Below are 14,315 nucleotides of genomic sequence, written 5' to 3' on the forward strand. Positions count from 1 at the left end.
GGAATTCAGGTTCCTTTGCCTCGAAAACAAGCTGGCCGTTTCTTGAAGGTTATATCATGGGGGTGTATTTATGCCAGTGATTTATAGCTGTCTGGGAAATATAATTAATGCATATCTTATTCCACTTCTGCATTTCTACAAAGGTACAAGGAAGGAGAGAGACTGGTACAAACACTTTTGCATTGAAGATTCCGATCTCACATTGCTTATGCGTGTCTTTTCTCATTGTTTGGGCTGCAGTTTTGTTCTCGAGCCTATTCTGTCCATTAAAACCATGCAAGTTAACCTGTTAAATCACATTTTAACTGATTTAAGCTTATCTGTCTAGATAAATGACACAATATTTTTGTCCTGATTGTTTAATGTGTAAGGAAATATGTAATATGGCCTGAATAATATGAACCTTTTTTAACTGTATTGTGCACAGTATCTGGTTTTAAGAGAGATGCCTTATGTTTACCAAGAAAAGCTGTTCTGTACACAGAATTAGTCCAATGTATCCATTTTTAAGTAAATTACCTTATTTTAGTACACAGTCATGTTTTTTTCCTCCTTCTTCTTGATTGAAATTTGCATTGAATGTGATCATTTAAATGCATGAATTGTTGGATGTACAGAATTACCCTCACTATTGGTACCTTTTGTTTATTCATATCGCCTCATAGTAACTGGTTTCCATACTATGCCTTATTATTATATCCTCCACATTTTGAACAGAATTGTTCTGGTATATAACTGTCTTCCCCTTATTTTTTTGAACCGGTTTTCTCCGTAATATTCCAGAAACAATTACAATACATAATATTTAAACAAGTATTTTTGCACCTTCAAGAAGAGGATGCATGCATGCATACAAACTACAGCATGTCTGGCAGTGACGCACAGTGTATCCTCCCATGCCTTTGTCGCTCACCCAGTTCTTTTCACAGCATGTCCTTGTGCTCCGTAATGAAGAGCAATAGTCCAGACAGTTTGTTATCCCCAGGCTGCGATTTTCGTAATGATCCATGCATCAATTCTAATGTAACCGCCTCCCCTCGCCGAAGCTCCAGCAGAGAGGCTCGGCTCACTGGTCCCCTCTTTTCCCCTTGTTCCTGTCTGAGGGAGGCCACTGTAACACCACTGCGCTTCAGTACAGCCAATGAAAGGCCTCTCTCAAAGTCTAAAGTCACTAAAAACAGATAGAGTCCTGTCTCAGGGGCCTGGAACACCCCTGATGTAGGATTAAAAGTACCACCGTAGTTCACAGCAACATTTTTTGATGCGAGCTCCCCATTTGGCCCTATTCTGTAGTCCAGGCTTGTGATGAACACCACGGGGGGATGTGGTAACCCAGCATGTTCTAAAGAGATAAAGTTATTTTGATGATTTGTTTTGGTAAAAATGTATACATTTAAGTTACAGAAAAACTGCTCTGTCATGATGTAGTTTTAGTGTTGTCCATTTAGAGGCAGTGTTGTTGTGTGTACACTACGCAGGCTTTTCAGTACCAAATATCTTCTTCAATCATGTTTAAAACTAATGGAAAATGAAAAAAAAAATTATTGATGAGATCTCTTACCTGTTTCGCTGTATCTTTTGCGTCGATCACTGGAAGACTTTTCTTCTCTTTTCTCCTGGTCTTCTTGCTTTTTGTGCCCCCTCCTTTTCTTTTCTTCTTTCTTTCTCACCAGCCTCCAAACTTCATATAGGTTCAGGCTTCTGGTCGAGCTGGCTAGTTCTTCTGTATTGCTGAACAGTTTTTGAAACATTCCCAAATGATCCTCTAGGCTCTGACGTAGGTATGCTATATCTGCCTGCAGTTCCACAACAGAGCCACCAGGGGGCTCAGTACAGTTGCCACAGCGCTCCTCCAACATGGTTATTCTACCTGCTAATTGCTCCACCTCTTTTCCTAGACTCCAGAAGTCACTGACAGAGTAATCCACATCCTCCTCTCCAGTCAAAGGGTCTAATGAGGACTGGTAACTTTCAGTGCCCTTCACCTGGTTCTTTGTGCCGGTCCCCTCTGAGTATGCCACCGGGTCATCGCTATTCATCTCATCTCCGTCAGGCTTTCTCCGAATAGAATTCAGACTCCTATCATGTGTCTCAATCTTTTGCTGCATCACATACATTCTCTGTAAAATATCTGGGATACTGAGCTCTTTCTTTTGGCTATGTGACCAGCTTGTGAATTCCAAGACCTCTTCTCCGAGTAGCACTTCCAGGACTTCAGAGTGGCGTACAGCATCATTCAGGAGGGAAGAGAAGGTGGCTGATAGGCCTCGAATTTCAGCCGACTTGTCCTCGTCCCGCTCTCTCAGGCCTTGTATCTCCTGCTGGCTGTCCAGGAGTGAAGCCTGTAGCTGGGAAATACTGTCATGAAGACTCCTGCTTCTGCTCTGCTCAAAAGCCAATGATTCCTTCATATTCAGCAGTCCCTGATGAAGATCCTCCATTTGAGTGGCCTGATTCCTATCTAGATTTGCCTCCTCAAGTGCAAGTCGGTTCTGTCTTGTTAAATGTGTCACGTTAGCCACCTCCAGCTCCAACCTAGCTAGTGAACTTCTCATTGATTTGCAGCTACAGACCTGCTCTGCAATTACCGAATCATTTCTTTGTAGTTGATGATAGATGTTCTCCAGGTCAAGCTCAATTTCGCTCAACTGGCCCTCATGCGCACTTACATTAGCTGTAAGTTCCCCAATGCTGTTGAGCACCCTGACGCGAGTAGCCTCCATCTCCAGACCTGTCTCCACAAAGTGGACCTCAGTGCGTTGTTTGACCTCCCCTAGGCTCTGTCCCAGGATCAATAGGTCTCTTTGCAGATCATTGATCTTTCTAGCAGAATCTTTTGAAGTGTCAGACAAGCTGCTGAGCTGCACAGAGTTACTTTGTGCCTTCTCATCTAGCCGAGTGATGGCCTCCCACACTCCTGACGCCTGTGTTGGCTGGCCTCCACTTTGATTGACAAACTCAGCACGCTCTCTCTGCAGTGCCCCTTCCAGCCTTTTCTGGCCAAGTCTCACCTCCTCCACCAATTCAGTTAGAGAATGGAGATTCACCTGTTGGAATAACACAAGATTATTTGTGCACTGTTTCAATGTGTTAAGATTTAGTATTCACTTAAGGAGTCCGAGTGAATTAATGACCTGTGCATCCTGACTCTGACTGATCTGATCTTCTATCTCTTCTTTCAGTTTTGTTAGGTTGTGTTTCAGCAGTTCTTGTTGGCTCTGAAAGGCCCTCTCAATCTGGTCTTTCTGTGCGTCCAGTTGGGTTTTCATTTGGTCGACCTGAAGATGGCTGTACTCTAGTCTCTGCTCAAGAGATCCACTATGACCTTCACCTCTGCTGATGGATCTGCTGTCTTCCTGTTCCATCCGCAACTTCTGCAAGTCCCGAGACAGTGTGTCCACCTCACTGGACAGATGCTCCAGTGTTTGATTGAAGCTTTCAAGCACTGGTTGAAGCTGACTCATCATAGTTGACATTAACTGATGCATTGACAGCAGAATTGATGAATCAAGGAATTGCAGAGGCTGAGAGGTAGGGATCTGTTTTTTGGCACCTGGAATATCGTTAACAAGCCTTTAATTTTGGAGAAATACTGTACAATTTGTATATTTCAGATATTAACAAGGGAAAAGGGTGAAATGACTCTGTTTGTTACTTGTGTGACCTATTAAATATGCAATTTAGATATATTTGTCTATAGCATATTGATTCGTCCCCTTAGTATATCAATGTGCCTGACATTTGAGGGTCTCTACATGAGCTTTTATGATGTTTTCATCAGGAATAACCCTTTCCTTTCAAGCCTACACAAACACATCTCACTATGTTACTGAATATCTGAATAAGTAGGCCTACAACTTCTGCATTTTTGATGAATGTTCCTTTATAGGCTGTAATTGCATTAAAACAATATGAGCTCATTCGCTAGATAAGAGAAGATATAAACCCCTTTTTTAAACAGCTATTCCATGAGTCATGTGGTTCAGTGATGACTTTTTGCCCTTTTTTCTTAATCTCCTTCCTTCTGCCTACATCTCTGATTACGTCACGGTGGAGTTTGTTTATAAGAAAGAGAGGATATCCTCCAGAGGAAGACGTCATTGTTTATGTAGTCATGCCATTAGATTTAGGGTGGTCAAATCTCACAGTATGCCTATACTGTAATGTGTCAAACTAAATATGTTCCTGTGTGCTTAGGTTTGCCCGGGTCTTACCAACAGGGCTCTGGTTTGGTGAAGAACCATGAATGGGAGCCTCCTGTAGATGTTTGTCAGACCAGCTTGCATCTTCCAATAGGTCTGTTTCCATTTGACCTTCTACAGAAAAACACAAAAAAAATTAGTTTGGAGAGAGAATGTGGGAAAGAAGTTAACCACAACATTGTGAGTCTGAGGGTAAATATTGGGCCCACGCATATGCTCAGTTTAGAGGGGTTATTATAGCCATTACGCATTAAACATACTTAAAATTCTCCACCAAAAAGTTACTTTTAATGAACCAATATTACAGACTATTATGAAACTAAATATTATTTTTACTAAGAATAATCCTTTTTTATTTCATGATACCAGGTTTAAGTATTTGGCACACATGAGACTCTCATAAACACACAATGACTTTAGATTTGAAAGAACTGTACTTTCAAATATGTTCAATAAAGTATCAATGTAATTTGTCAAACTGCAAGATGGATGAGGGGCTTATAGGATAAATTTTAAGGCATGAGGGCACATAGGAAGGCTTCTTTCAACAGTCTGGGAAAATTTTCTGCCATCAAAATATTCACCTGGAGGACATTTTGGAAATTTGGAAAACATAACTTTAAGATGTTGTTATTCTTCTTAAATCAGATTGTTGCTTTTGCCTGCTGGCATAAGGCACTGCTTCTACAGCTATCCCGAGTGCCAGCTGACTCTTCCTTTCCTGTTGAAGGACACTCACTGAGCCAGGCGCCTGCTAGATATTTCCTCTGTTTGTCAGAAAGGTTGTTTTAAAGAAGCAAGCTTGCAGAAAGAGGAAAGGTATGAAAGGTCAAGCCAGTTAAAGCCAGCCTTGCCCAAATCAACAGACTTGCCTGAGTTGTCATTGTCATTGACCTCAGACTTTGAAGCATGCTTCTCATCCTCTGGAGGTTTGTCTGGAAAAGAAAGATAAAGAGGAAGCAACAGATGAGTCACCAAAAACTGGATGGGAAGCCCGACTGATGTATTCCTTTTAAATTGGCTAACATATTTTAGATATGCATATGCTTTGTTGAGTAAAAAGGATTGTATCCAGACCTCTTCCTGGAGATTGTATGCTGCCTTTTTCCAGGCAGTTGTGTCCTCCATAGCCTGGGCAACACCTCCAGTGCATAGAAGACAGTGCTGTCTGCTTCTGCTTGTACACAGGACGTGAGGTCTGCCTATACCTGATCATCACCATCATCATCATCAATAAAGCAAAGCATATTTTTGAGAAACGTAAGATCTGAGGTTGTTTGAGTTTATGAGGTGACTCACGTGATGATTTGACAGTCAGGAGCTCCATCGGGACAGGGGTTCACCGATTTCACTGTTTGAGTCTCTGTGCAGAGTACGGCTGTGGTGACCACACGGTGATTTACATGAGCACACCAGTTTCTGACCGGAGAGAGGAGGTTTGGAAGGATGAAACGGAACAACAAATGAGGGAAGTTGAGAGCAGAGATTACATGCAATCACAGACTGATGAAGATATATGCTTTTGAGCCCCTATTGTTTTCCTGTTGTACCCTTCCCAACAAGCTCAGGGCTAGATATTATCGCTGAGCAAAAGGTTTTAAATGTCGTTCTGGCTCGTTCATCATGTTTGTTTTTAGCTTTCTTTTGTATCAGATAGAATCTGATATGCACACATTGATTACGATATTTACACACGCTCAATCTTATTTTGACAAGTCTGTGTTTTTCTGCGGTGTAGTATTTCGTAAACATAGCCTACAGTAAAGTGTGCAAATTGTATTCTGCAAAAAATGACCTAGTTTGCAATATTACAGGAGTTGCATCCTGTCGCATAACTGTAACGCATGTTTGAAAAGGTGGCGTTCAGAGTGCTGTTCTCATTATGAATATTATAAAAGCTGACATAAAGGGACATAAGATTTCCCCTGTCGGTTCTTTTTCTTGATGCTGTCTCCTGTTCCAAAGATGCAGCATATTTTAGAAAAGCTCAAAAAAACTAATTTATTCCCCTCAAATGACTTGGAGGCATTTCTTGGGGACAGTTCACATGGGATGTGTTCTTGCATCCATATTGTGTTTCTATGGGACACGTGATGCATTGTTCTGCCTTTTAATGTAACACTAGCGATGTTTCCATCCACCTATTTTTATCCAAATATTGAGATATTGTATAAAAAAATGGTGGATGGAAATGCCAATATGCTAATACATTCTAAAAATATGCATAAAAAAACATGCGCAGACTTATCCGTAAGAAGGCATGCACATAAACTACAATGGAAACACATTTACTGAATAAAAAAATATTGATAAAAATATTGTGACTGGCTCAACAGATCATTCAGATTCACTTAAAAAAAACTGGACTAACCAGTTGTCACAGCATCTTAAATGTTGGTTTGGTCATTCTATGATGAAAATTGTAGGGTCTTATTACCTCCCAGTCCCAGAACTCTCACACGATTGCATTCCCAATCCGAACGCAGGATAACATGACAGCGTTTATTGCTTGCATGTTCTGAAGCGAAAAAGAGCCACAGTGGCTTCCCCCGATTGCAGCAACTTCCATTTTTATTACAGATATTTTGTGCCAATTTCACAGAAAGTGACAATAAATGTTTTAGGTGATGTTCCAATATTGAGCACAAGTTAAATTCGCAGCTTTGGAAGGAAGCATGGCTACTGTGTCTTAATACAGCAAAGTGCGTTGCAAATGTTAAAGATGTCTGTCAAAATACATGTTTGCTTATGTACACACATTTTAAAAAAAAAGAGTGCAGATGGACACAATGTATCTTGTGTGAACGGCCCATATATGAATATGCACTAGAAGGACATTTTTAACTGCGGATGTTTCTCCATTTTCTCAGCACCAGGATGTGTTTTTTAAGATAGTTTGTCAGAAACACCTCAAATTGTTTAACATGTTTTTAAATGCAAGAACACATACAGTACGGTACATGTGCTTTTTCAACTGACCTTCCTTTGTGCATCCGTTTCAGAAACAAAGAGATTAGATATAAGGGCTGTCCTGTTTCCTTTCTTTGCCACCTTGAACCAAAGACCCTTTGTCCAGTAAAACATCAGCCCCTATTCAGCCACTGATTCAGTCATAGTTTGGCTGAATTCTAGCCCTGTCTGCCGCTTTATGGTTTTATCGTTAATCTGTCTCCATGTACCCACATCTGAACATCTTTCATCAGTCCACCTTTCTTTCATCTTCACCCCTCTTTTTATCTCTCTTTTATTTTTCTTTAAACACCTAAACACTTTTGATTAGAACTCCTCCTGTGTCTTTTCTGGACACATCTGGTTCTCATATTCTTTTGTTCTGGTCCAGACTAAAAGCAAATGCCCTTGAAAACTGCTGTAGGGGTACCTGTCCTCCGCCTCGCTGTTAAGCTGCAGTGAGCATGCCCAGTCCGGTCGAATTCCTCTCATCCTCAAGAAATCAGGAGAGAGCTTCCATAGAGAGCTACTGTGTGTGTTGTCAAGGCTAAAATATCAGCTAACACATCTAAGACTGAGCTGACTATAGAAGTGGACGGCTAACTTCTACGGCTCCTATACATATAGGCCCCCTGATCAGTATATATTGGTATCACAGTGGAACTCAGTCACTCCATACCTTCCCAGATCACCGAAGCCCTGACTTGTATCTTCATCGTAAGATTACTGTAATTAAGCCTCTCGGGCAAATTCATTCGCGTTTTCTTTCTCAGAAAAGAGGGAGAATGCAAAATACTTTAGTCTGGGTATATGGCATATTTAATAATATGATATTAAAACAAGGCTGTGTGGGATACATGCACTGTCTAGTCTGTTCGGTGGGTTGTACTGTTGTATACTATAGTGTTGATTGTTTAGCAAATAAATAAATTCAAGAGAAAGTATAATACCAGTCAAAGGTTTGACTTGAATTTGTTTGCCATGATCTTAAAGGTTTATGCCTAAATGCTTCAAATTAGTTTTATAGGCAAAAAACATTAGTATGAAGGAATTACAACACAAAATTTGAAAGTAACTTGATGAAAAATATATTTTTAATAATAATTACATTTGATTACAAACATTACCATTATTTTGTCATTTAAAAAAAATATTTTAATAAAAATAATAGTTTTTAATTTTATTTTATGAAAGGAATAGTTGGGCTAGATAGAGAAGAAAAAGCAGCCAATCAGAGGAAAAAATCCCATGATGCACCTCATAAGATGAGACAAATTCGAGTTGTGACGCTTGGCTACTTTGATTTGGATAGTTGACATTTTTTGGTCATAACCAATCTCTACTTTTATTTAATTTATTTTACTTTTTTGATTTGTAGTAAATAGTAGGCTATTAATAATAAAAAAGGCATGTCCAGACTTAGTCTAGCCTATAGTGTTAAACAAGGGTTATATGAAAATTAGAGATGACCAAAGACCTTTAGACAGTATCTTATTAAACAAACAAATATCCTTTGTATAATTCACGTCAAATTAAATATTTTGACTAAGGTCCATTCACACAAAATTGCATGTATAGTTATAAATCAGTCACATGGGTCAATTTTTTTATTTTTTTTATTTATACATCATATGAAAGCTGAATAAATAAGCTTCCTGTTGATGTATGGTTTGTTAGGATAGGACAATGTTTGGCCAAGATACAACTATTGGAAAATCTGGAATCTGAGGTTGCAAAAAAAAATCTAAACATTGAGAAAATCGCCTTTAAAATGGTCCATTCATTTTTGCCATTGTGCTGCATTCACTCACAAAAATAAATGTTTTATATATTTACGGTAGGGAATTTACAAAATATCTTCATGGAACATGATCTTTACTTAATATCCTAATGGTTTTTGGCATAAAAGAAAAATCGACAATTTTGACCCATTCAATGTATTGTTGGCTATTGCCACAAATATACCCGTGCGACTTATGACTGGTTTTGTGATATTTTAAAAATGCCCATTTGACTCACCCTCTTTTTGCAGGTATAGTCTCTTTTGAGCCAGCTGGAGGCACTGGGATGCTGTGATGTTCATGTGGCATCCCAAAGGTGACAGGCGTATGATGTGCTCTTCCTCCAATCCCCACAGCCTCCTCTTCCTCCACATCAGGGTCCCTGGCCCTCACTTCACTGTGGCAGCTCAGAGAGTTCAGCACGGCCAGCAGCAGCAGAGGCACAGTCTGGGCCATCTCGCTTTCCAGAGGTACTGAAAGTGTTCCTCCGGATGTCAGTTTTAAAACTAGCCTTAAACAATCCTGGAAACTCCCCACCCCTCTTTCCTCTCTCTCTCTCTCTCCGTCCAAACCAGCCGGTATCCTCACCAGTATGTCTCTCTCTCTCTCCCCACCCTCTCAGTTCCCACTCCCCCTCTCTCTCTCGCTCTCTCTCTCTCTGTCGCTCCCTCCTCTCCCTTGACAGTATCAACACCCTCTAACAATAGGAGGAAATCTGCCACTCGCTAACAACCATAAATCCATGTATTGCGCTCTAAAAAATGCTGGGTTGTTTCAACCCAATTTTGGGTCAAATATGGACAAACCCAAACGTTGGGTTAAAAATGTAAAAAATTTAACCCAACGGCTGGGTTTGTCCATATTTGACCCAAAATTGGGTTGAAACAACCCAGCATTTTTTAGAGTACAGCCCCCTTCCATACTCAAGCACACACTGCAGTCTCATACATGATGATACTTTGCAAGAAAATAGTTGATTTCCATGTTTAAACTTTTATACTTAAGCATTTGAAAGATACTCTATCTAAAGCGGCATTGCATTCATAGATTTGATCCATATGTGTGATCACTAGGATTTAAATATTTTACCTTGTCATTTGCTAGAACCAATCTCTACCAGTTCATGTTAATTCCTTTTACTTAGGCTATGTAGTTTATATTCTTACACTGGTAACACTGTACAATAGGATTCAATGTAATGAACTGACAATGAACAACAGCACTTTGTAACAATGCCTCCTTAAAATAAAGTGTAATGTAATTACGCAAATGAGTACTGAGTGATATCAATTAACATACTTGTGGCGGGTTAATGTTAGGGTTTGGTTTAGGGTTAGTTACTTGTAATTATGCATAATTTACTGTTAAAGGGCACCTATTATGGAATTTTGAAATTTACCTTTCATGTAGTGTAAAACCAGTGGCGGGCCGTGCATTTCACACCTAGGCCTTCAGTGATTTCCAACCTGAATTAATAACGAAAAACAGTGAAATTCCTGTTTTTATTTTGCACCGGCAGTTATAGGGTTAATGCGGTGAGTTCGGGAAAGGCCGGGTAGAGAGAAACGAGCGAGTGCGTTCGGCTTTAAAGTGTAGGCTACAGTGGTTCTTGCGTTCTGATTATAAATTCAGAAAAGGAAACTCCCTTGTCTTGTCCTTCAATGGTTACAATAGTATTAATGTTTGAAAAAAGAAGTTGCTTTGATCATAAATTTACAAGAAAAATTAGGAAGAAAATATTATGCACGGACAAAAACGGGGGCAAAAAATGCATTATACTCACCAAAACTACTGCCTATTTTTTTAATACAAAATCCATTCTAATTTCTTTCCTCAAATGTACAGGTTGTCTGTGCGTTTCAGTCCCAACAACCTTTTCTATCGCCATCGAGGCTATAAAGTGCTGAAAGTCGAGTCTGTCCCGACGTATTTCTGTCATAAGTTTTAATTGGCTTTACTGCTGAGAGTGTCTGCTCGACAGAAGCAGTAAACCGGGAAAACACCGCAAAACATGATGATGTGTAACGTTACAGCCGACACAAGCTCTCACACAGATTTTTGAACGATATCAATGAGATCAGCGCGACTTTTGGCTTCAAAATCAGTCCTGGCATAACTTTACATTGCAGTCAGTTCTGTTTTTACCCGGACAGATCGATAGAGATCCGAGACTCTGCGTAAGCTGAATAAGGGATTTTTTTCCGGTAGGTTTGAACCTGCTGGTGGTCGAGGAAGGAAAGAAACATTAATTTGTGGGTTGAAAAACTATTAAATCTACAGGAATATATTTTAGTTTACACAGTTCGCTACTGATGCGGTTAGCTATCTCTGACTACCAGTAATAATAGTACACGCTCTGACCATCCAATCAAAGGGCGTGAAAATGCTTACGTTATTGTATGCCTGCTAGATGGCCCCGGTGCAGTCAACTCGAAATCTGATTGGCTTATTAAATCTGACTGATTATCTGATTGGTTAAAGCAACAGTTTCATTGCCATTCATTTTAAGCTACAGGCGCCCGCACTATCGCTTCTGAAGGCCTCGAGGCAGATATATTTGACCCTGGCAACACATGATGGCTGAAATATGATTGGATAAAAGCGCTAAAATAAATATACACTACTGGAAGCAGCGCAACCAAGAGAAAAGCTGACATTACGAGAATGGACTATTGGGAATCATGTAATACTCATTCATAAAATATATATATTAAAGTTCAAGTCAGTGATTCTGATAATGTTTAGGCCAGCAGAGAAGGCCTTGCTGGCCCTGACGGCCCACCACTGTGTAAAACATAGATCTAAGTGAACAAAAACATCCTGCAAAGTTTGAAATATGAAAGTGCACTGTATATAAAGTTATTGTCTTTCAAAAGTAAGAGTCGACTCTGAGTCATTTTTATGAATCGTTAGAAGACCGAAGCTTTTTCTCTGACTAGATGACGTCAACTTGTCAAGTTATTTGAATACGATACGCCCACTTATTGCGCTCCAAGGCCAGGGAAAATATCATGGCGACGAGACGCTGTGTTCTGAAGTGCAGCTCAAACTCAACTTTTTTCATCTGCCCAAGGAGGAGCATTTGAAGACTAAGTGGCTACAATTCATATATACAACTATACCACAGAAGTATAGTCCGAGCCTTGTGCTTTGTTCGCGCCATTTTGAAGACGATTGCTTTACCAACTTAAATGCAATCAAACTTGGATTCGCGATATTGAAGGAAGGTTCAGTTCCAAGTGTATTTGCATCAGCTTCCTCCTCCGTATCACAACCTGTAAGTGTTATTAATAATTTTTGCTTTTATGTTTTATGTAGCATGCTTAATTATTATTTTGTTTGTTGTGTAAGTACCGTTTAGCTTAGGTCTTCAATGGCAAATGTATTGAGATATGTGAAGTGTTTGTCGTTGTTTTCGGAGTTGTCTAAAGAATAGAGTAATACCTCGTAGTAACGTAACTGCATTTTTTTGTGTAAAAACGTTATGTTTATGCATCGGGCTAACGCAAACAAAGACTGATTGTGCTTTTACAATATGAACTCTGGGCTATGCTCGCTAAGTTCATAACATTAAATTATTTATCTTATTTTTCGTTTTTTACTACAAACTATAAAGCAGTGGACTATAATCATTATTATAATCACAATTTAATTGATAAAAGCATCATTGTACTCCGTGTTAAAAATAAGTATTATCTCTGTAAACACTGCTGGGTCATCTGACCAATCGCAGATTAGCGTCGCGCAAAGGAGGGGTTTGGAAAAACGAGTCGTTGAACGAATCATTTAGGAGTCGGTGAGCAAATCAGGTAAAAATAAATGCATATTATACGACAACAAAGTGTTTTTTGTCATTGCATGCATGTAAAACTGTTGTTGGGGACTCCCTAAACAACATTAGGAACATTTTAAATGTCATAATAGGTGCCCTTTAATACAATAGTAAGTACATGTAACTGTCATCTTACCCATCATTTGTTATTAATGTTAATTTCTACATAAACTAACTAATTTGGCATGTCAAAGGGCATTAAAGTATTTTGAACGAACATGAATTAACAATGGACACTAGCATGTTTATAAATTAGTATTAATCTATTTTGTTATCCATTGTTAGCTCATCATATCTAATGCATTAACTAATGTTTACCAATTGAACTTTACTGTAAAGCCCTAACCTTTTCTCAGCGATGCCATTGAATAACTATTATTGGTTCTCAAAGAACCTTTCACTAAATAGTTCTTAAAATAATGTTTTTATGATCTATAAAGAACCTTTTGAACATTGATGTTAAAGGATATTCATGGATCCACAGATGCCACTAAAGAACCGTTATTTTTAAGAGTTTATATTGCGTATTCTGTGGCTCAAAAAGGTTTCCAAAAGAAAGGGGGAAAATATGAAAAAGATGTCAGCGCAGCTATATATATGTTCTTGTTTCCCGTCCAGAGATTGTTTGCAGTGATAAATGGCAAGAGTTTTTATAACACACAAGAGTCCTTGTTCTTAGCCCTGACCCCGTTTCATAAACCATGCCTCCCAAACGCCATCTTCGGAGCAGACATCAGCTGCTCTCTCTCAGCCTGGAGTGAAAACATCCCACCTACCAAAAGGTCGGACTAGATTTCGAGAGCTTGCGGTGGGGGTTTGCACAGAGAGAAGGAGTTATTGTCAAACTAAGAGGCCATTTTCTCTGTGGTGCGGTGGTCCTCGGGTTCTCCGCTTGACTGCCTCAACAGCGTAGAGCTCAGCTGTGACAACAAACAGGGGGTCTCCTGGGCCGGGTCTCCAAGCCCAGCACTCGGTCTGTGCTTCACACTGTGGCTTCCTGTTAAAGTCTGTTAGGCTGACCGGACCTTGAGCAGGCTATATACTTAAAGGGGATAGTTCACCCAAAAATGAAACTTCTGTCATCACTTACTCGCCCTCGTGTTGTTCCAAACCTGTATGAGTTGCTTTATTCTGTTGAACACAAAAATTAAAAAATGTTGGCAGGATGATATTGTCTACTCTTATTATCTAACTATTATTAATTTGAATGATTTTATTTAAGTATTTCCACAAAATCATATCATTCGCTCTTTCTGCGTTTGTTCATTGTTACACAGCTTTCTGGAATAGTTGATTCTATTTGGTCAATCACGGCGTTCAGATATTTTCTAATATTTGAAACACTTTAGCTTATGTCAGTCCACTCACCCGGGTAAGTTAAACCGGCCTTTACTTTTTTTATGATATAACAGTATAGATTCGCTCCCTCCATCTTGCATCTCGATTATAGTCAAAATGACTTAATTAGAATAATTGTAATACTGCTGTAGTGTTTGTTTTATTGCCAACGGTCAATCTTTTTGTTCATTGTAGTGAACTGTTTTTTCAACG

The 14,315-nt window shown here is 39.3% G+C and overlaps 1 protein-coding gene across 1 annotated transcript; it reads right to left on the reverse strand.

The window, feature by feature from the left end:
• Positions 1 to 561: 561 nt before the first annotated feature.
• Positions 562 to 9,535, reverse strand: mmrn2b (multimerin 2b). Its single transcript, XM_079594820.1, has 8 exons — positions 9,171 to 9,535; positions 5,502 to 5,621; positions 5,280 to 5,410; positions 5,075 to 5,137; positions 4,215 to 4,316; positions 3,135 to 3,553; positions 1,562 to 3,047; positions 562 to 1,342 (listed from the first exon to the last, which is right to left on the reverse strand). The coding sequence occupies exons 1-8, from the start codon at positions 9,386 to 9,388 to the stop codon at positions 924 to 926; spliced, it is 2,958 nt and encodes a 985-aa protein (XP_079450946.1). The 5' UTR covers positions 9,389 to 9,535; the 3' UTR covers positions 562 to 923.
• Between the last annotated feature and the right edge of the window lie 4,780 nt (positions 9,536 to 14,315).

Source organism: Phoxinus phoxinus (genome assembly GCF_949152265.1).
Source record: "Phoxinus phoxinus genome assembly, chromosome: 21".
Taxonomy (NCBI): domain Eukaryota; kingdom Metazoa; phylum Chordata; class Actinopteri; order Cypriniformes; family Leuciscidae; genus Phoxinus; species Phoxinus phoxinus.